The sequence below is a fragment of the Aptenodytes forsteri genome, unplaced genomic scaffold, assembly GCF_000699145.1.
Source record: "Aptenodytes forsteri isolate BGI_AS27 unplaced genomic scaffold, ASM69914v1 Scaffold166, whole genome shotgun sequence".
In the NCBI taxonomy this organism is placed as follows: Eukaryota; Metazoa; Chordata; class Aves; order Sphenisciformes; family Spheniscidae; genus Aptenodytes; species Aptenodytes forsteri.
Window position 1 is genome coordinate 11,113,859 of NW_008796110.1, and position 23,497 is coordinate 11,137,355.

General features: G+C 36.3%; 1 protein-coding gene across 3 annotated transcripts in view; it reads left to right on the forward strand.

Annotated features, from left to right (window-relative positions):
• Positions 1–234: 234 nt before the first annotated feature.
• The window catches only part of NRCAM (neuronal cell adhesion molecule), a 71,648-nt gene continuing 48,385 nt past the window's right edge, over positions 235–23,497 (forward strand). Inside the window, exons 1-9 of one of the 3 annotated variants that reach the window (XM_009286848.2) lie at positions 235–349; positions 2,717–2,734; positions 4,710–4,815; positions 7,722–7,918; positions 8,791–8,913; positions 9,291–9,461; positions 12,093–12,204; positions 14,176–14,360; positions 15,822–15,953. In XM_009286848.2, the coding sequence (XP_009285123.1) occupies positions 259–349; positions 2,717–2,734; positions 4,710–4,815; positions 7,722–7,918; positions 8,791–8,913; positions 9,291–9,461; positions 12,093–12,204; positions 14,176–14,360; positions 15,822–15,953 (1,135 nt within the window). In that variant the 5' untranslated portion in view covers positions 235–258. Of the gene's footprint in view, positions 350–2,716; positions 2,735–4,709; positions 4,816–7,721; positions 7,919–8,790; positions 8,914–9,290; positions 9,462–9,907; positions 9,965–12,092; positions 12,205–14,175; positions 14,361–15,821; positions 15,954–23,497 lie in introns of all 3 variants that reach the window. The other 2 variants (XM_009286853.2, XM_009286847.2) reach the window with 2 other exon arrangements.

Below are 23,497 nucleotides of genomic sequence, written 5' to 3' on the forward strand. Positions count from 1 at the left end.
AACTCCTGGATCTCTGCTTGGGTTTCATTAGAGCACATGGTGTAACTGTTATCCCTGGTTATAATATGTAGACTGCTGGTATTTCATAATATTATTAAGATGTGATCATTCAGTTCTCCATAGTAGCCGCATATTGTTATTCTCTTATTTTTATTTACCAGGTTTCTTGTCTATATTTACATAACTATTCCAAGCTACCTAGTCTGATGAAGCTGAACTTCATTCTTCAGTGTGATTTACTCAATACAGCCTAAAACCATGATGAAAAAGAAGAGCATATCTTCAAGCAAAGCTTCCTTGGTCCTCTTTCTGTGCCAAATGATTTCTGCATTGGATGTACCTCTTGACTGTAAGTATTAACCTGCTAAATAAGTGCAGAATAATGGAAGATTAGTTAAATAATTTCTGTATAGGAAGATGAAGATAACTCCAACGCAGAGCTAAACATGCAGTGTGTTTGCTCACTTCAGTCAGGACACTGTGATTATGAATATTTACACTAATTTACTGAAGATTTTCAAAAACTGTGCAGATTAAAATGACTGACATTGTTCACTTGAGAGGATTAACATAGGATTCTCATGAATACTCACACTTTGGTGTGCCTTTATTGAACACTTTATTTGATGAAAATTAAGAAGGGCAGAGAAGTCCAGTTAAATGCTAATTATTTGTGAAATTAAGATCATATTGACAGTTTGCTGAAAACCCCAGGGCAATTCCTAGTTGCTGTAAACAGTTACCCTTATCTTCATATAAGAGGTTTCCAGGAGCTGATATGAGAGCTAGTAAAAGGTTCAAATACCTAAAATTCAGACACTGGAAGCCTCTTACTTTTTGATCCAGAAGAGTAAGTTAGGCTTTTAGATTTCCTAAAGAGTGCCTGAAAACAGTTAAGTACCTAACTTTAAGTTAAAAGCATGTGTGCTGAGCGGGGAACTCTAGCATTAACCATTGAGGAAACATCTAGAAGAGAGGAAATCACAAGATCTGAAATTCTTGTCTAATATAAGACTCTGCTAGTGGGGAATGTTGAAGGTAGCACTCCATGCTGAAAAGGAAGCAATGGTAGCTGCTGTGTTTTCTAGTCCTAATAGCTAATTTTATGAATTTATTCATGATTCAGGTTGTTATTTTCTTCTTAAGATAAGCATGATCACATTTTCAGAATTCAGTGAACCACGTTGCACCTCACAGTGACTATTCATTTGTTAAACTAATTACCAGAGAAGAGAACGTTAGGGCTGGTGTTAAATTGATGGATTAATACATCAGTAAATTTGGCTATGATTCTAATCCACGTGGCTTTCTTTACCCCCATGTTTTTGATACCTTCCTACCTTCCATAAATGCATGTTTTTCTTTAATAATCATTGACATAAATTACAACTGCTTTGATGTTTTTTTCCCCGTGCATATTTACAAGCCTCTCAAACCAATGACCTGTATTTCTGTAACAAGATCAATATATCTGAATCACATTAGACTTGTGCTGTGAATGCCTTTAGAGCAATAAACTGTGGCTTAAAGAGGGCTTTAAAAGTTTGATGAATGAATGTCTTACTTTCTAAACTTAATTTTTCTCCCTAAATATTTTTGCAGGCTAGAAATAGTGTTTTAAACCCATCTTGTAGTTTAGAAACAAATGTAAATTGTGCACCTCTCTAATATATTTTATATAGAGCAACACTTCAGGTTAAATTAACCAGAAATGCATCAATAGACAAAAATGAGTAGCCCTTTTAGATGTATCATGTTATCTCTCAATTAACTTGTTCCCTACTACGTAATGTTTAATAACTTTGTTAGGTCTGATAAAGTCACATACTTGAATTTTTACCCAAAAATCATATTAACCAAAGTTACATCTACAGTGATGTTATTGCTTTCATAAATAATGGTTAGAATGGGCTCTGGGAGAGCACCACAAGGGAAGGACTTACATTTTCTGTGGGTCTTCCCTGCATACTCACCACAGAGACCTGGTGGTGGGAACATACTTGATTAGTTGAACCTTTAGGTTTCATCCAGGTTAGCAGTTCCTATGCTTGTCAGTGTCTCAGAGTGGGTAAGGGATGACTGACAATGTAGCTGACCAAAAGCAGTTTGACTTGCTCTAAAACATTATTGATGAGGAGACATGTATGCAAAATATTTGAAGCAAGCAATAAAGATGTGAGAACTAAGATGATTTTTTTTGTTTAGTTATTTTTCAAACCAAAAGGGATTGCATGTCAGTTGAGTAGAATTACGTGCTTTCGTCTTTGTAAGAGTAATTTTAGCCTGAAGCATTCCCTTTGTTCTTCCATATGATTTCATGGGTGGATTGATTTTGACTGCAGCATGAGGGCAATGCACTCCATTAATTCTGATTTAGTCTCCTCAGTATGAGTGTTTTGTGTCCTTGCAAGGCCAAAATCACATACTACGGTTGCCCTTAAAAAGTCAACACTTCAGAAAAGTTTTTCATGCCATAAACTTGGAGATAAATGTAGTAATATCTGACACAATGAAAATGGTGGCTGGAATTCCAGGCATTGCTGCCTGGGTTACAGTGCTAAATGTTTTAAATGTTTTCTTTTTAATGGTGACCAATGTACTTGTCAGAGATACTTATCTTCCCTCTCAAAAATGCTAATTTTCTTTTAACTAACAAATGTTTCTCTTTAATCTCCATTTGTCTATTCAACTGCTGATTCTGATGGGGGAATAAAAGCAAAACTTCTAGAAGAATGTAAGTTCCTGTCCACAAAAACTAGGCTGTGTGCTGCTGAAAATTAATACTGATTGTGTTGCGAATTGAATTTGCAGTCCAAAAATGTGTGATTCTGACATTTTGTTGATAATTTGGCTTGCTGTAGCTAGATGTTTTGTGCATGCAGTGTTCAGAAAATACTACTGTACATAAATCAGTGTTCTGATATTTTGAACAAATTAATTGTGTGATTTTTGATTGTGTGCTATCTGAGCATTAAAATCCTTACTCAGTTTCAGCATGAGCAATGTTTTACTACTACTTTCAGGAGTAAATATACTTGATAAAAACAAATTCATTGGAATATAGGTACTTACATACTATTTTACATGTCCAGGTTGGAGATACTTTTTTATCCTTAAAAAACAGTGGATACAGTTATTTAAGTAGACCTAATCTTTTATGGGATCTCCTAACTCAGCTCTAGTGTCATGCTTAATTTAATAAGTTTTAAGTACGGTGCATGGCACAGGAGTGGAGACTCCAGCTCTTTGGTGTGCATCAGATGGAATATCCTGTATGTTGGGCAGCGTTCACGTCATGTCCCTTTTCAGAGTGTGCTTGCTTTTCCCAAGTAAGCATCTGACGTGTACTGACCCTGAGAACTGCCTCTGAGAGGGAAAAGGACTGTCTTCAAAGTGCCTATGTAAAGAAATACACAAAAAGTCATCATCATGTAAAAATGTTGCCTTCCTCTTTTAAGCACTCTCCTGTCTGCAGTGAAGAAGAGGAGGAAAACCCAGCTCTGCGTGGCCTGCTCTATTCTGCTTAGCTGCTATATCTCATTATGATTCCGTGATCTGATTTTTTTTCCTGGCTGTTTCTTGTGGGTAGGGCTTTACAGACAGGTACCTCTTTCTGTGCAAGAGTACTTAATGTATAACAGTAGGGAAGACTTAAAATAAAAATCCCAGTTTTACAATTTTAACTGGCTAGAGTGAGGCATGAGAACACAGCTAAGTCTAAAGTGGCTAGAAATGACCCCAGAGTACTAGCAAAGTGTATTGCTGGACAGACAATTTACAAGATTTAGACAGGGATGTTAACGGGCATGTTATTAAACTGGTTCCTTTAGGTCACACTAAACTATAAACAGCTGAACAATGTTGAGGAAGACACCTTTCTCACATATCATAAACAGGATATTTTTAATGCAAAAATGGGCATAGATAATGGTAACAGATTATAAATTACTTTAAATAGGTAGACACCAACTACTTAAATTCTGTTTTGTGCTACTCATTCTAGAGTACTTGATAAATAATAAATGTTAAATGTTTGTTTATCCTGGGGCAATTCACAAGATTGACTATATTTTTGTGGGTTTTTTAAGGAAAATCAGTGCTAGACTTTTCCTACATGTTTACTCTATTTGGAAACTAGTTACTATTTTTGTCATTTTTTAGAGTCTTTTACTTCTAACACATTTTTTACTCCTGAAAAGTAGCTCCTAAAAGCATGCTTTGTAGATTAATTCAATATGTTGAGCACAATAAATGTGTGAAAAGTTTATACCCATAGAGAATTTGGAAATACATAAAATGTTTAAAAATACAGGCTATGTATTTTCCTTCTGTGTGGTAAAAAACATTTCATGCGGGTACATGTCTCACAACTGTTCATTCAGGATATGTTGGACTTAGAATTAAAGTGTCCTATGGTTTTGTGAAAATCTGTTGAAATCTGATGTATAGAATGATATCCATTAAACTTTTTGGCCAAGATCTTCATCCGCTGTAAATTGGCATAGCTCAGTTGGAAGTTAGTATAGCTACACTGATTTACAGGAGTAGAGCCCTTCAGCCTGCCAATACAAAGGATACTTTAATCTCACTCTTCTGTCGATGATTTGGTTGCTAATTGCAATTCTGCTTTCTCTGCTTACAAAACTGTCTCACTGATGCTTTGAAAATATTGTTAAATTCCTCTCTGTTTCTTATATTCCATAATGAAGTGTCGCAACCTCCTACGATAACTCAGCAATCTCCAAAAGATTACATTGTTGACCCTCGAGAGAATATTGTAATACAGTGTGAAGCAAAAGGAAAGCCACCTCCTAGGTTAGTAGCATTTTGTTTTGCTTTTGTTGGCCTAACAACATAGGAAAACTAGGAGAAAATGATGTAACTTTTGTAAATTAACAAGTATATGCATATGTGCGTGCTTGCACACGCAGAAACATGCATGCACTCCTACCTTTGTAATTTAAACAGCTACCAGATAGTGGCATAAATTTGACTCTTCTCATCCTTGACATTTAAACTTTTCTATAGTCATCAAGTAACCGTAGTATTTGTTTTCTTCTCAAAGCTCTAACAATAAAATAATACTCAGTTATTACAGGTGCAGATAGGTAAATGCCCATGGAAAGCACTAAGAGGCACACCATACTGTGAACTGGATCACATTCCAGATTTAGGCATAGTGTCTGAGAAGAATGGATATTGAATAAATTCAGAGTAACACTAATAAATGCAAATTTAATGTTTTGTAAATCATTCCGTTTGATGCAGCTCATCTTGAAATACATAAGCATTTTGTTGGAAGTTATGTAATGTCTATCAGTTTTAATGATCAGTAGCCTTGATTTACCAAGTGTATTTACTAGCCTTAAGTTTTGGTTTTGACAGAAATGGTAACCCTGTGTATAGATCAGATTCCTGACCATCTTCCATTTTAAGGCCCTGTTTCAGTATCTTGAAATATTTGAAAACTACTCATTTCAAGATACTGAGTGCCTGCACTGGAAACAGCAGTAGCCGTGATGCATTCTGGCATTGCTAGTAACTGCTTCTGATTGCGGAGACTATAAAGAGAAATGCGCATCTCTGTTCTCAGTAGTGTTATGCTACAACTTGCTTGCAAGGTCAGTCTATAATTGCTCATTCAGACACACACAGAGCTCATTAAATGTACTTCTTCTGAATAAACAGGGTTTTTTCTACATTATTCCTTCTGGTTGCCTTGGGATCATAGTCATTATCATGCTGGGCAGCAGAATGGAGAAGATGGAGATTATCTGTGATACTGTCACCCTTTCTAGAGTTCTGTTAATGGTAGGAGTGCCATAAAGCTGCTGTGTTTACCAGCGTTTTAATTTAGCAGGCACAATGCCATTCTCAAGAGTCTGGGTGTTGACCTGGAGGATCAGGTGATTATCGTGCGTTTTGGGACAACTGTACTGCTTCTGCAGATGTTTCTCTTGAAGGCCTTTTTTGGGTTGGATTTACCTGAGAGACTAAGAGCACTGTCTGTGAGACAGACATAGCTGAGTCATGTGCCAGGGCTCTCTGCTGTACAGCCTCACCTTTCCCATCAAACCTGTGTCTCACTTTGATCCCCTGCTACAGAGGAATTGACAGAATTTAAGTGCAGAATTTTCTAGTGAGTTTTATAAGCTTGTGCCTAGTTTTGCTTGTTTTTAAAGATACGACATCCAAATAATTTATTTCAATAATTAGTCTGGTCCATCGGTCTTGATGACCTGCAGGTGCGTATTGGAACTTGAGCTGCTTCAAAGCTCTGAAGTTGAAGATGAACTTTCTCAGCCTGGAGTGTGAATTGTTTGTTAAAACAGGGTAACTTCTTATTGGTGAGAGCAGCTGGCATAAAGTTTTATGGATGTGCTGCTACCTATAGCTTGAGCAGCAAAGATTCTGACTTCCATGTATCTCAAATTCAGGGGTTTGTACCACACTTGTCACCTCTCATTTGAAGCTACATTACAGTTCCCTGTATCCTTCAGCGTTATTGGTAGCAGAGGGTTACAGGAACCCCACGTTCTGCAGCTTCACCCACAAGGTTGTAAGAGACAGGTTTACTATTGGTTCGCTATGCACACTAGTCCTCCCAAAAACACTGCAGTGTGGTGCAGTGCTGCTGATCAGGACCAGTTCTTCTGCTTTCCCCCACCACAAAGTGCAAATAGCATGTCCAGTCTTGCCCTCCTACTGCAGAAGGTCAGCGCACAATTTGAGTCACTTAAAATTTGAGCTTTTCTAATACCGTATATGTTTATACTTTTAGGAAGCATTCTAAACAGTAAGTATGTATAGTGTTTGTGTTTAAGATTATGAAGCTGAATGTAGCAAGTAGGAAAACTGCTGTTCACAACATTTGAACCTGTGAGCGCTCAGCACATCACAGACGTGAGTCTAGCTCTCTGTAACTATACTTTTGGCCATTAACAAAGCATAAGTAAGAAATCGGTGTTTACAGTAGTATAAGTTGCAGACTGTGAATCTCTGCTTTTTTACTTTTTTTTTTTATGAGTTCTAATAGTCTTCATTTTTAGTGACTACTTTGGAAAAGATCTCTTGCTTTGAGTAACACCAGTATAAATTTACTAGATCAATTATGGGCTATCAGACTGCAAAATTTCATTTAAAGAATCATGGTTGTTTGCGTTAGAGAAGTGAAAAGAAATCAAACTAACCACACAGTCTTTAATTCACTTGCATAACTTTAAAATGGCCAAACCAATTAAAAGAAATGGTCTCCTGCTGGGACCTGAGATGACACATTTCAGCCCAGAGCAAGTTTTTAAAGGCAGGTTTATAAACCCTTTCAACAATAGGTTTTATAATGGAAATGCTAATGCAGCTTTAGCAGTATCAGTTCTTGCAGATGTTACTGCATCATTTTTAGTAGAAAGAAAATCAGTTCTTTTCCATATATGATTAACTTCAGAATCTTTTAATGGTTTTTTTTTTTTTTAAATACTGACTTTGAAACGTCTCCTGTTAACAAATTCAGCCAAGCCTTTTATCTTAAAGTATTGCCAGATTTTTTATATTAAAAAGTGCTCTATTACTTTATCAGTTAATTTAGTTTGGGAACAAGTCTTACTTATCTGCTAAAGAAAAATACCATGTATTATTGAAAATTACTTTTTTCTTCTTTCTCTCCATACAATCTACAAAGGCAACTGAAGAAGGAACTTTTCGTTTTGTTTTTATTATTTTAGCTTCTCCTGGACACGCAATGGAACTCATTTTGATATAGATAAAGATGCACAGGTAACAATGAAACCAAATTCAGGAACCCTTGTCATAAATATTATGAATGGTGGGAAGGCAGAAGCATATGAAGGAGTATACCAGTGTACAGCAAGGAATGAACGAGGAGCAGCCATTTCCAACAATATTGTTATAAGGCCTTCTAGTAAAGTGAAGCTCTAATGTTCATAAAATGTGAAACACTTCGGTTTGCTTATTTTCTTATGAATTGTTCACTTTTTTTTTCCCATTTTCAGATTTAATAATGTATTGCATTTTGTCTCCAATATTCCTTAGAAAATTTAATAACCAAAATGCTTTCCTGATTTTTTTTTTTTTTTTAATATCTGGATGACCTATTGTGTTTAAAATTGGGTTGTATATATGATGCTACAGTTAGAATAAAATGTTTAAATCCTTAATGAACATTGATGAGGACAATTTTTATTCTCTTTCTGATGCATGTATTCCATAGTTTTTATAATAGCTTTAATACAGAACAGATTGGGACCAAAAAGAAGATAAAGCTAAAAGATTTCGATTAATGGTAGGCTGTTTCTACAGCTTTTTATGTGATTTTTATCTCAGATCAGTTTTTCAAACTTCTCAGCTTAAAAGTGCTGTTCTCACATCTTTTAATAATACTGTGTGCATATAATACTGTTTCAGGAGGGTCTACCTTGTTTTCTAATTTGGTGCATCACTTTTTTTTTTCTTTTCTTTTTTTTTGCATTATCATAGTTTAAACTTTCCAAGATACTGTTATAGAACCTTTAGTGAGCAGCCAAAATAATTTGAAGCAGTTGATTATACTTTCAGCAAATCATTGCTGTAAAAATGTTTTAAAGAAAACCTACTTTTCTCCCAAGAAAACATAAAAAAGAACAAAAATTAAATCTTTAGTAAACATGATAGGACTTAACATTCTGATGCATGTAGTTCTTCTGTTTTTCTGGAATATTATGTGCATTTCTTCCTTAAATTCTGGAATTTTTGTCAAGCCATAGTTTGTATGTGTGTTAAAATTACTTTCTGTAGGATCCCCTTTGTGGACGAAAGAAAAACTAGAACCAAATCAGGTTCGAGAAGGTGATTCACTAGTACTACACTGCAGACCTCCTGTTGGCTTACCACCACCTATAATATTTTGGATGGATAATGGTGAGTTTGTTTTTTATGCAGAATTAGTTTACTTTTTGCAATTTTTCTACATAGTTGATCATTGCTTACCAAGACCACAGATGGTGGAGTTTCCCTCTAAGTTAAAATTCAAGGAATTTTCATTTCTGTAGAGACAAAGAAAAAGCAGACATGCAGCCCAAAAGCATGAAGCCAAAAGCAGCTGGAGATCTTAATGTAAGTTGTAGATTAACGCACTGGGGAAGAATGGGAAGACAAGGGAGCTCGAGAGGAAACTTAGAAAGGTCTATATATTTACAAACCCACAAACAGCATAATCGAACGAATGTGGAGTCTGCAGATCATAATAGTGGAGTGTGTATTATAATTGAGATAAATGTGTTCTTGTTTTCCCTTAGCTTTCCAAAGGCTGCCTCAAAGTGAAAGAGTTTCCCAAGGTCTAAATGGAGACCTTTATTTTTCTAATGTACAACCAGAAGATACCCGGGAGGACTATATCTGCTATGCAAGATTTAATCATACACAAACTATACAGCAGAAACAACCCATTTCTGTAAAAGTCTTTTCAAGTAGGTACTGCATTACCTAATCACATAGTTACATAGTATTTATCCAGAATTCTCAAGTTAATTGCCAAAGTTAAGTAGTGTTATGCTAGGGAATTTTGTCATTTTAATTCTGAATAAGAAATTACATCACTGTATAAACTTAAAACGTAATCTCCAGTGTTCCTGACATATAATTAATTTTAAAAGCTGTCATTTTATCAGGCTTTGTCTTTTGAAAAAATGTTTTGTAAGATTTGAAATATTGAAAAAAATACAGTGTAAAAAATAATAGTTTTAAAATGGTTTACATGTCCAAGAATATAAAGTTATTATGATTATTGTAACTATTGAAACAAATTAATCAATCATTTGATTAACTCACCGCGGCCATATCATCACCTTTTGATTCCCAGTACTTTGATTTATCCCTCTTGTATGCATTCTTCATGATATTCTGTTTATTTCAGTGGATTCATTGAATGACACTATAGCTGCTAATTTGAGTGACACTGATATTTATGGTGGTGAGTTACACTGGTCCCCACTGATACTCCCTGTTTCACAGTAGCATTTAGTTAACTAACTTCACCTCCATGGCTACTTAACCTTTTGCTCCCTTTTCAGTTTCTAATCAAGGTATCTATTAGTGCTGGTGATAATACATGCTTTAGAAAGGGACTGCACAGTGTGATCCTTTCAAATATTTAATGTTTCAATGTTGTTGTAACATATGGCTCATAAAAAATACAAACTCTTATAATAAATGACTCCTTTCACACTGGGACAGATTTTAAAAATTGTCTATTTGATTGCTTCATTACTGTGTTGTTTTTTTATATTTTTCCTCCAATTTAACTAGTAGTTTGGTATGTTCATTATCACTAGGACTATTCAATATCACATGCTGCATAATAAATAACAACAATTAAGCATTTAACAGATGCACGTCACATTTAATAGTTTATTGAATGTACTATTCATTTTTAACGTATTTCATAAGTGTAAAATCTAAACATTTTAATACTATCTGTATAAATAACTTTGTAGGGGAAAGATGAGTTTTGTTTGTCTGGTGTTTAAGCTGATCTTTACATTAATCTATGTTGAATGGTCTTTTGTACATTGTGAATTAAATCCTCCCAAACAGGTATATGTGTGTTTAGTGAGGGTGACTTTGGAGCAACACTGATACTTGTAACACTTGAGGTTCTAGACTCTCCACTTGATATTGTGTGAGATAGAAAATACATGATATTTATTCTATTTTTGTCTTTTTCCTTGTCAAATGAGGCTTTTTACATATTGCACCATAACTTAATGGGAATCTAAAATAAAACAGGGACACAGAATTTTTTTCATTCTCTGCATAAAAATAAGATGTCGTTCAGGAACAAACAAGAAATATGTATCTGAACACAGAATGATATATTAGCTGCAATTAGTGAGGAAAACACCATTCGGTTGGCTCACAACTCAGAAATACCGGAGGTAACTCTTCTGAATTTTCATGGTCTTGCAAAATGAGTCAGTGGTCCTTAGCAGCGCCAAAACTGGGTAGATTAGTTATTGCCTGTGACTGTCAACTGTTTTCTTCACTCTAGACCACCCTTTTCTCCCAACTTTAAGTTGTTCGTGTACTAGTTTTTAAGGAATTCATAGCACATACTGTATTAAAATTAAGTGTTCTATTTATGTTAATCTATCAGTAAATCCTGTACCCTAATAAACCAAGAGTTTATTACGTTTCTCCTCACATTTTTAAAAAATACAATGATTTACTGTAATGATTCAGACTGCTACTCCACTTTAGAGCAATTTAATCCTCTATTTTAAAATTGCTATAAAAGAACATTAGGGTATTTACAGAAAGCACTCTATTATTACAGAAAGCACTCTTATTCTGACTTCCATGAAGGCACATGAAATATCATACTACTTCAAAAGCCAACAGAGTATAATGTCAGAAATGGGTCTTATATTTATAGCTCTCTGTTTACTGTGGTTATTTCTTGTGAGTTAGTCAATGGTTCTTTATTACCAGACTGGGGAACAGCTTGAATTAAAGTTAAATATATAGTAAGAGGAGAATACAAAGCTTAGCTTCTGAAAAGACGCCTCATGTTGTCTAGAAAATATTGAACAAAGCATATTGTGAAGTGGAATGTACCTTTTATCCCCTTAAATACAATAACTTTGCTTTATTTGTGTTTTGATGGAAGCCCAGAAATTTTTGGTAACTTTCAGGCTTGCACTATGACTCACATCAGTGACCTCTTACTCCCTGTAATAGTTCTGCTGAAGTGAATAGGGGCTGCTTAGGATTAAGGCTCAGCATTTATCCATCAGGCTGCATGGTTGCCTATGTAAAAACTATGTATCAATTGGTCCCGTCTTTAATAATAACATTTTTCATGTTCAAAATTATAGCATTTAACAGGTTGAGATATGATTATGTTATGTCTGTCAAAAACCTGATTTGTTGAACTGCGTAGTTGTGTGTAACAATGATTTTTAATTAAATGGCCAATGTGCGGCAAAATCTCTGTCCACAATGTGAGAATGGATGTATGCATTTGATCACTATTTAAATAAATAAATAAACATTAAAATAAAATTTAGAAATTAATTATTTTATTTTTTTTCTTGTTCCAGCCAAGCCAGTTACAGAGAGGCAACCGATTCTTCTAACACCAACAGGTAGCACAAGTACCAAAGTTGAACTCAGAGGAAATGTGCTTTTGTTGGAGTGCATTGCAGCAGGATTGTGAGTTACTTTTTAGACAGTGTTTTTCTAAATAAAAACACAGAAACAGAGGGAAATATTTCAGAGATGCTTAAAATGTTACCACTGTATAAGCTTAGGTATTTCAGAGAAACAGAAATGTAAAATGGAAAGAGCTCTTTTAAGGAAGTCCACCATTTACTTGGGCATCAGCAGATTTTAAAACTGACTATGAACATAAGTATTATGGCCTCTGCCTTCTCATATCCCCAAACCCTCTGCACAGGATTCAGGTTATACCATTGTACACAAGCAAGAAACGCCATAGGGTAACCTTGGACACACATCTGCAGAATTGCACTCAGGAATCGAGCTTCTGTTTTTTTCCTAAATTTACAATCAGGCTTTCAAATTATATAAAAATAGGTAAGAATCTGCTGGTCTAATCTGACAATGCTGCTCACATATGCTAATAATTACTTAGTAGATCAGCTAGGTGGGAGTTGTTAGAACATACCTTCACCTCCTTACATCCAGTTTGTCATTGTAGTTGAGTGTAATTGGTACTTGTTACTTCGATGTAATGCAAGTTTGCTTCTGCTGGTTGTTGTGCAAGTAGAAAATGACTAAAGAGCAATTTAACTTCATGAACTAGTTTGATCTTAAATCAGTTTCATTCTCAGGAAGAACTCTGAGAATAGATTGGTTAGTGCAGAAGTGGAAAATCTTTAGTACCTATTTCAGGAACGGTAAATGTGTTTACAGTGCACAAAAGCATATAATGCAGAGTGCTCTGAGGTAGCCACGAGGAAAACCAAAAACTGCAAATGATGCAGCACAGCATCATGCACATGTATTCATTTCCATAAGCTCCATAGGGCACGCTCATGCACAGCGTTGACACAGCTTGATACAAGCATCAGTGCAGTGTTTCTGTCCCAGCTGTGGTCTGCTCAGGTGTCTGCATCAGCACCACTAGCAAAACCACACCTATGAGTGGGAGTAGCATCAGCTTGGGTAGTCTTCATCTGCAATATAGTTACATGCTTTTTGACAGCCCTGCAATAAAAGTATTCAGTGATCCAAACTCCAGTAAAATGGCTGGATAAAAACGGGGGAAAAAATAGAACATTATACATTATATGGCTTCGTGTCTTTAGCGGTCATGTAATTTTTTTAAAGAAATAATTAAATGAGGGAAGCTTACATAGTTGTCCACAAAGGACCAGATTCAGATTTTGTTTAAAACAACTATTCCTAATTACTGATACTATAATTAAAAGTCAACTTTGCTAGGTGTCTCTGTTATAAAATATATGATATTAGACTGCTAAGGGAATATTTGCCTTGAGTCATTACTATTTGAGACAGGACATTCTACTCAGTAAGCAACACCTTGTAATTTCTTGTAATATTAAACGTATATCTCCATGTGTTTGGACAACTTTCAACTTCAGTGGACAACATGGGGCATAGCCAAGATTTAAACATGGTGCAGTCACAAGTAGCTATACTTGACTCAGCACTGACGTTTTTTTCTTGATTTCTCATAGGAAATATTTGTCTCCTTATAGCTCTGCTGTAAAATTTATGATGTTCATGAAGCATTAGGATATTGCTCAAATGAAAGACAATTAAAACTTGTCATTATCTGGAAACTACCTTTTAAAGCACCATGAGCACCAATTTAATAGTATAAGTGCAATAAGATTTGAAATACACTTGTATTCATTTCTTAACCATCAGGGTTTTTAGATTAATCAGCAGACAAATGTATTCTGTAATTATAAAGCCTATGAACAGATGGCCATTGACAGTGTTGTTAGTGAGGCTTGTCATTTCCTAGAAACAAATGCTGGCATATTTTGCACATTTGCTGGACATGCCCCAAAATCTGGGTAAAGGCTCTTAAAATAATTACTTGTAAAATATATGTTCAAAAAATTAATGTACTGAACTCTGGTGTTCCTTTTCTCCAGTCCCTAAATTTGATCTGTGCTTTTGCTTCTCCAGACCCACACCAGTAATCCGCTGGATTAAAGAGGGTGGGGAACTGCCAGCCAACAGAACATTTTTTGAAAACTTTAAGAAAACTCTCAAGATTATAGATGTTTCTGAAGCTGACTCTGGGAACTACAAATGTATAGCAAGAAATATATTAGGTTCTGCTCATCATGTCATTTCAGTAACTGTGAAAGGTAATACTAAAATAATCCTTAATCTAATATTATCAGTGTCCAGAATGCAAGATTGAAGTAAGCTTTCTAGGATAAAACATAGCTGAAAGGATGAGTGATAATGGTAAAAAAAAACCCACAAAACCCTGAGGAAATGATCATTAAACTGACTGAATTCTACCACTGGAAGGATTTTAATATCTCTAATCTCTTTTCGGTTTTTTAGTATGTTATTTTATAAAGCAACAGGCTAAATTGAGACTGTACTGTAAAAGTAGTAAAAATTTCTTAGCTTGTACCAGGGGTACATTTATTTTAGATCCTTTGATCAGCTGTCATTAGACTGCTTCTTTCCCTTGTTTTTGTACCTTCCTCCCCATCTCTCTTCTTCATCTCCTTCTTATTTTCTGCATCTTTTCTGCTCTCCATTCATATGGCTCAGATTCTTTCTCTTCTCTATTTTACTATTTGTCTTACGGTCTTATATTCTTCTTCCTTTTTCTCTCGTAATTGACATTTCTGGTTTTCTATCTTCTTCATGTTTTTTACCCAAGATGATGTCTTACTACTTCTAAAAATACTTACAGTGTGTTTGTCCAAATAGGAATTGCAAGGATGTGTTGAATACCATGAAACAAAAAAACTGGAATGACAGCTAATTAGTCATTGAAATAATCAACTGTAGTGCTTACTTTGCATGCTAAATAGCCATTTATTTTATTGTAGACCAGCACCATTTTATGATCACATTCAACCTCCTTTTTAAGAGCAGAAGTTTAATTTTCTGTCTGCATCTGTCCATCAATCCGAAATCTGAAATTTAATTGCAAGATGTGATAACATATGCTATTTGTGGTTATTTATTGTAAAAGAGATGGAGACATAGATTAATATCTTTTGATAAGGACAGTGTTCCATCCATTTTGATCTCTGTGTGTTTTCAGCTGTCTCAGGTAAACGTCTGGCCCCACTGCAATCACCCGTTGAATTCAGCGAGACTGAGGATTTTGCCATTTCTAAATTTCACCCTTGACATGAAATATTTTTATGTAATCAAACCTAAATTAATTTCTAACAGCCAAAATACTGTGAGCATGGATATCTCTGAAATTAGTCAAAAGACCACTCTAGTCTCTGCAGATGCCATACTCAGATAAATCTTGCTTTCTTTAGGAAAGGCAGATTAGATTCAAAGCAGACAACCCTAAATGAAACAAAGAACCTCTTGTTGCTTATCTTAGAATTTCAGTGCAGCGGGTAGCCAATAGCTCAGTTTAGCCAAAGTATAATCTGCCAGTTAATCATTGAGTATCACATATATATATCTCTATATCTATATGTATATATAAAAAAAATTAACCATGTAAGTCTATATCTATACATAACTTGTTTAAATTATCTTCTGGTTACCATGACTGTGCCTTATGATTTTCTGTACATAATTTTGGAAAACAATTGCTGTGTTTCTCTTCCTAACACCAGCTGCCCCATACTGGATAACAGCACCCAGAAACTTGGTCTTGTCTCCTGGAGAAGATGGGACATTGATCTGCAGAGCTAATGGCAACCCAAAGCCTAATATAAGCTGGTTAGCAAATGGCGTTCCCATAGCAAGTAAGATTCTTAATTACCTTACAGAAGGATGAGTAAGAGAATATGAGGAGTATCAGGATGTTTTTTTCAAATATAAATGAAAAGCATGTGTTTGAGTAGTTTTTGCCTGACAGGTAATACTAAATTATAAATGAGGTGATAAAAATACTGTGGTTCATAAAAGTGGAACAACAAAATGTGCCTCTAATGTGCTTGAAAGCACTAAAATTTGTGACTGTACTTCTGGTTATTCTGTCTGGTGTTCTGCTGGTAGTATCCTTGTGGAGATGGGGCCATAGTAACAAAGCTGCGTTGTGCCCCTTTTACAGGGTTATTGCTGGGGTGTAATTTTTACCATTGTGTTGCTGTGGCAGTCATGTTTGCTAGATCTCTCCTTTGCCACCCCACTGCAACACTAATTTTGTCTAGGAATCATAAAGGTGACATAAAAAGTCAAGTCCTCACATCTGTGGATGTACAGAGCACTTTTGCAGGATTTGCAGCTTAGAGTATGTTTGAGCCTTCCAGCCTTCAGCACTAAAAAGCAGCAGCAGCAAAACTGACTGAACGCGTCAGCAAGTGCCTGGCAAACAGCTTGTGCCAAGTAGGTGTCAAAGAAAAGGAACCCCTAAGGCAATGAAACAGCTGTTTCTGTGTGCATGGGTAAGAAAAGCAACCCTGAATTGGTGACTGAGTCACTTAATTGTTGCAGTGTTATGACTGGCAACGCTGTATGACAGACACAAGATAGCGGCTATATATAGCACAACTTGGGAAGAACTTGCTGGAGGACACTGCGGTGTGTTGTCACTTGGGTTTGCGCTCGGCATAGCCTGTACCGTAAAATCACACTTGGTTCTTCTACCTTTATCCTTCCTCTTTCACAAAATGATCTTATAAAAACAGACAATCTACCCTGTTGGCTCGTGAGAGATAATGTGCTCTAAAATATTGGTCTGTGCTGACCTATTGAAAGTATGACAGCGTAACTTTCAGGAGTTTCAGGAGATGTTTAAGTCTGTTGATGAAGTAAATGTCATGGAGTTTGGGACATGGAGGAGGATTCTCTACAGTGAGAATCTAGGAAATAGCAACAGGTAAACGAGAACCCTCATTAGATATATTCAAAATATTTGGGATACAAGAGAGATTAAACTGAACTGGAGGGAAAAATATGCAACTTTGGGGGGGAAAGCAAGGGTATATATTGAAACAGATAGAAATATTTAGCAAAGAACCTCTTTCAGGAATCCTAATTAAATGTAAGTTGAGATCTCTAGCCTGAGATTTAAAATGAGAAGTTTCCATTGGTTAAATAAGTTATGTAAGTTATGACATTAACCACCTTATCAAACAGTGGTTTTGCAGGAAAACAGGAAAATATCAATGTAATTTTGTATTGTGTATATTGTATGTAAATATATCATAATGCATGTCTGATAATCAAAGTTTGGTACCTGTCCTGCTCTTTCCTTTCTGGGTTTTTGGTGGTTTCATATTCCTTACTATTTTCTGTATTTTTACCATTAACTTTTTTTTTGTTTGTTCTGAGGACATTTTTATCCTGCTGTCCTGATAGTTTAACTCTTCTTTTCAGGCCTCCTGACTAGTAAAATCTTTTTCACCTGGCTATGAGATTCACCTTTGCCTCACACTGCTTTCTTGTCAAAGCTGTAGGACATGCTGTTCAAATGACAGACAAGTACGTTTTCCAGAAAAGCAATGATGTGTTCTGCATTCTTGCAGGATAGCAGTAAAACATTAAGAAACAGAGAGTTTTCAGAAGCAGCTGCAGGATGCCACCGAATTTCCCAAATACAACGGCAGCATATATTGGCTGGCTGGCCTTGAGGAATCAGTACACGGAGTATTATAGAAGGGGACTCAGTAAAAATTAAGAAACTTTAATTAAATTAGCCACTCAACCTCAGGAGGGGGAAAAAAAAGAAAAGAACACAGGAAATAAAGAACTGGGTAGCTCAGCCTTATGTTAAAGGTCACTTTCACTGCTGAGAAAAGCTGAAGTTTTTTCCACCTGAAGTATTTAAGTGCAAGTTGATTGGATGCTCCAGTGCACTGAGTCTGTCAGGGCATCTAAGAAAGAGAAGCGTCACGATCACAGAAAGTGCAGTTCTTAAGATTCTTGTGATTTTGTATTATTCTGAGTTATCAAAAGCTGATCTGGAAACAACCAAGTATAGTGTGCCTTTTTGTTCTCTTGTTACTAAATTGTAGAATTGAGCCCCTCTTCTTCCAACTGAATGATTAGTAAATCACTGTAAAAGGAAGCTAAAGCAGCTGTTTCAGCTTCAGGGCAGTGCTGAGAGAGCTACACCCATGGCAGGATTTCAAAGAAAAAGAGCTACATTTGAATTTCAAAGCCCTGCTGTCATCATATATCCCACAATGTGCCTCCTGTGGCCCAGTAATCTGTTTGCAATACTTTAATTTTCTATTGGAAAGCACAACTGGGAGATGCTTAATTCTTCCGGTTTTGTTTTTCCATAATAGAGTCAGACAAGGAAGGGGGAATGTTGAAGAAAGAATCATTCGTCCATATCTCAGTCAAAGGGTAAAGCTTAAATACCAATAGGGAAAAGGGAAGAATAAAGAAAAAGGTAGTGTGTCTTAAGGACCTATGAAAAAAAATTTGCCATGGTGTAAATTTTGATCCAGATTATATTAATCAGAGTAAAAAGATACTTTTAAAGAAGATTTTAGGTTTCTTTGAAATATTTTAATTAATTTTCTTCAACAATAACGCTTAAAAGAAAAACTCCAGCATGTCTGAAAAGAAAGCTGCTTCAGACATGCTGGAGTGATAAGGACCTAACCTCCTAAAGTTTACTCACAGGAGTAATTTGAACTCACATGCACAGTCCCGTTGAGGTCAATTAGAATTACTTTGGCAAGTAGCAATTGAAAGTTCAGGCCATGACTCTGCCTTGCCTTGTGCTTCAATTAACACTCAAGATCTGCATTATTTATACCGCTGCATAATCCGTTGTGTTTTACTGCTTAGATATTCAGCATGGTTTTACAAAAGGGAAACCATGCATAAAGTATCTCAAGTTTTAAGAAAGTAACAACCTGGATTAATTGGGAAGGGGAAGCACTTTCATAATTGGACTTCAGAAAGGCATTGCAAATACTGCACAAAAGACTAATTTATTGGTTCAGTGGTTTACAGTTCATGATGAGCTATTAAATATTAAATACACACACTTAGATTTATACAAAGTAGTGCACTGAAAGGCACTGTTTATCTTCTTTCAACATGTTCTTCACTTGTTTATATCACATTTCACATTGAATCTTAGGTGTTAGTTAGTCTCCATTAGTAATCACATCGAATTTAAGGGAGAAACATTAGCCCTTAGATTTCCTTTGTGAAAGGCCTTGATAATCCCTGGCTCAGAGATTCGTCATCCATCGTGTTCTGTGGGTACACACAAAAGCTGTTCACCACAGCCATAGGAGGGTGGGGAGAAATCTGCTGGACTCTGATGCCCTGAGGAGTTCAGTCTCGGAGAGGAGAGGGCTGCCAGGGCAGACATTTATCTACTCCTTCTGCTGTCATTGTATTGGAACTGCGCATCTGGCCTAGGAACTGCAGCAGATATGAAAACCTTTGATAATCAGGGTTTTTTTATTCTGCACAAGATAGTCAAAGGATGGTCATGGCTAGTGGAGGTAATAACCTGCTGTCCCTTTGGAGGTAATAGTACTATCAGAATCAGAAACTCGGAAACAAGGATTTCGGTGATCACAGGAAAATATTTTGCTGAGGAGCAAGTGAGATTGGTAAGAAAAGGAAAAGGGCATCTTCTTCCATGACCCATCTCTTCCAGAATTAAGTCTTTGTCAGTTCACTGTAAGGGATAGAGTAAGGCAAAACTGGATCACTTAAGTCTCTTGTTTTTCTTGCTTAGGTTCAGTCTTGGTTTGACCCTATAGGTTCTCAACTGTCTGATGCACTATACTGCCCGCCCTTGCTATTTCACTACCAGTTTTTTGTTCAACTCTGAAAGCGTAGCTTCCAGCCCCATCCCCCCAAAAGAAGAAAAAAGGATTCTAGTCACATAACATTCTCTAAATACATAATACGGTATTTTAGGCAATATGATCAGAGATGTGAGAGAACAGGTCTGTCTTGCATAATAGCCCCTGATTTGGGCTTTCAAACGTTATGAGGAAAGTCAGCTACAGCCAGAGGAATATGAACTGGATGCTCATTCATAGACCACATGGTTTATGATCTACAGAAAACCAGGAGGTCCCTCCATAAGAAACATATCTTCTTATCAAGCCACCTCGATGACTATATACTGGATGTTCCTCCCAGTTTTCTTGGCTGGTTGATTGATAATGTTAAATCCTGGTTCTATCACATTCTTCTGTTGTCGTAGCTAATCTATCTGAAAACAGATGTCCAAAATTATACAAATAATTCTTAAAAAATTCCATTTCAGTCATTCAGCTGTAGTTAGTTTTAACCACAGAAGGATTTTTCTAGTTTTGAAAATGGTTACTATATTCATAAATTACTCATGAATGTGAGTTTTTGGAAGAATAAGCAGGTCAAGAAGAATGATAGGATACTTCTAGCAAAAGTTACTATAATACAAATGATCCTGTGATCCTGTCAGAACTTGAAAAGCATACGTGAGCATCACTATACAAGGACCATATGTTTCTACATTGATATCAGAAAAAAAGCACCTAGCCTTCTGTCTTTGCTTTCTTCATATATTTCTGCAATAACGGGGTCTTCAAAGCTGTCTCTGAAGTTAGAGTTGTTGAAAATCATGGCTTAAGAGCCAGTACTGATCTCATGCTCCCATTTACATTCACTATTATTTGTGCATAAACTTAAGGACAGAATTATAGTAATAGGAGAACTACAACAACAAATGTTCAGTATAAAAATCTAAATCAAATAATTGTCTCAGCTTCTCTGAGAAGCTAGTATTCTGCTATTGATGCAAAGTGATAGCTGAGCTTTACTAAAGAAATGAGTGACTAAGCACTATAACACTTAAACAACAGACATTGTGTTATTACATTCGTTTTCCAACAATCATATGTAGTCACTGTGAATGCAGAACAGGACTGATTACTTTTGATTCATAACTTTGAGATGCAGGCATCTAAAGACAGTAATGAATATTTCTGCTCTTTTCTAAAGAGAAATTATTCTCTGCTTTTGCTGTGTTTTTCTGTGACATTTTACTGATCTACGTAAGATTAGCTCTTACACATGCCAAAGATGTATGTGTTCTCATTGATACAGGGAAAAGCAGTCAAGTCATTTTGTCCCTTTCTTTTCCAGCTTGTTTTCAGCCAGAGGGAATCTCTAGTACAACATCTGAGGATGACATGAACATTTTCACTATAGAATAGAAACAGTTAGTACTCACATATCTTACAAACTATGATTGTAATCCACAACATGCTTCTGGAAAAAAATATATACTATCTTAGGTTACATCATACTTCTCAGACAACAAGAAACACCCTAGTTCAGTGTCCTGTGGGACCTGGAGTCTAAGCAGAGCTGAGAACTTCTGATGTCAGCTGAATCTCATACTCACTTTGTTGTATTTCAGAATGTGGTAACAGTGTAAGGAACTCTGATTTCAAGAATGATGTTTTTCACATTATTAGCTTTTGTAAACAATAGCAAATTACAGAATCACAATTAAAGGTATATACCTCCTTCCGAGTGAATTATTTTCAATCTACATTGTTTGTCAGGTTATTTTAAAACCACAGTATCACAGCATAGTTGAGGGTGAAAGGAACATCTAGTCCAACCTGCCTGTTCAAAGCAGGGTGTTAGCTGCATCTGGTTGGTCAGGACTGTGTCCAGACAGATGTTGACTATCTCCAAGGACAAAGACTCCATCACCTCCTTGGGCATCCTGTTCCAGGGTCTGACCACCCTCACAATAAAAACACTATTTTTATGTTTAAGTTAAAAAAACCCACAACTCCAAGCAATGGATTTTTTTTTCCCTATTTTACACAGAGCTTAAAGATCTGAGCTAAAGAATTTAAAGTTGGTAGACCAATTTCATGTCTTAATAATTTTCTGCCCAAAATACATATCTTTCTTACAGATCAGGCTGAAGTTTGTATCATTTATTTGGACTGATAACATTGTATTTTAAAATGCATCATCAGTTGACAGTTGTAGTTGACAGTCTGTTCTTCATTGTGTTTAGCTTCTTGAATTTGCATAAATGCACATAGACGGAAAAGGGTAAAACATCTCAACAAAATCTGGATTTTTCCTTCCAGTTTTAAGAATAATAGTGTGTTTTAACTGCTTCTGTTCAGAGAGCACATTTCATTCTGTCTTTTTTTCCAGGAAAAAAGTAATAATGGTGCCATAGTGGTTATTTAAACATACTAACAAAAGTAATTGCTTGGGCTGTCTGAAGTTTATGAAACAGATGGAAGTATGCATTCAGATGAACAGAAGATACTCAGGGTGCTGATGACTAACTGTGACAAAAGTATCTGACGGAGGCTATACCTTCTCTGTACAGGAATATGCTGTACGTGGCTATAGAGTCAAGAAGCTGTCTTATTATACAAAGTGATGGAAAAATTAGGTGAAACCAGGCAATCAGGTCTTTGTCCAGAAAGGACATAAACACGTCCATAAGCTGAGACTTGATGTTATTGGGAGTAAATGTTGGCTGTTACAGGGCACATGTTCAACTGTCTATTACAGCAGCAGAACTCCTGTAGCAAATCCTGATCATTCATCATCCCGATTGTAAAACCCATTTTAAGTAATACTTTGCTATTTTGCCTATCCGTGCCAAATTCAGATTTGTCAAACATGTCAAAAGCATTTTCTCCTTTTCATGCAGCTATCCTGTAATGTGACCAGAATCCTTATAAAGGCAAACAAGCAGTGATTGAGTGGCCCTGCCATTGCTCTCTTTCCCCAGAAAAAGGAAAAAAAGGACATGGAAATGGCTGAAGTACCGCATGCCTTCTTTGCCTCAGTCTTTACTAGCAAGACTGGCCTTCAGGAATCCCAGGTCCCAGAGACCAGGGGGAAAGATTGGAATGAGATGTATGTACCCTTGGTGGAAGAGGATCAGGTCAGGGAATATTTCAGCAAACTGGACACACATAAGTCTGTGGCCCTTGATGAGATGCACCCACAAGTGCTGAGGGAGCTGGCAGATGTCACTGCAAGGCCACTCTCAATAATCTTTGATTGATCACGGTAACTGGGAGAAGTGTCCGAAGACTGGAGGAAAGCAAATGTTACTCCTACCTTCAGGAAGAGCAAGAAGCAGAACCCAGGGAGCTACAAGCTGGTTAGCCTCACCTTGATCTCTGGGAAGGTGGTGGAGCAGCTAATCCTGGAAACCATTTCCAGGCACATTAAGGACAAGAAAACCATCAGGTGTAGTTAGCATGGCTTCACCAAGGGGAAGTCATGCTTGACCAACTTGATACATTTCTATGATGAAATGACTGGCCTGGTAGATGAGGGGAGGAGCAGTGGATACTGTCTACCTGGGCTTCCGGGAGGCCTT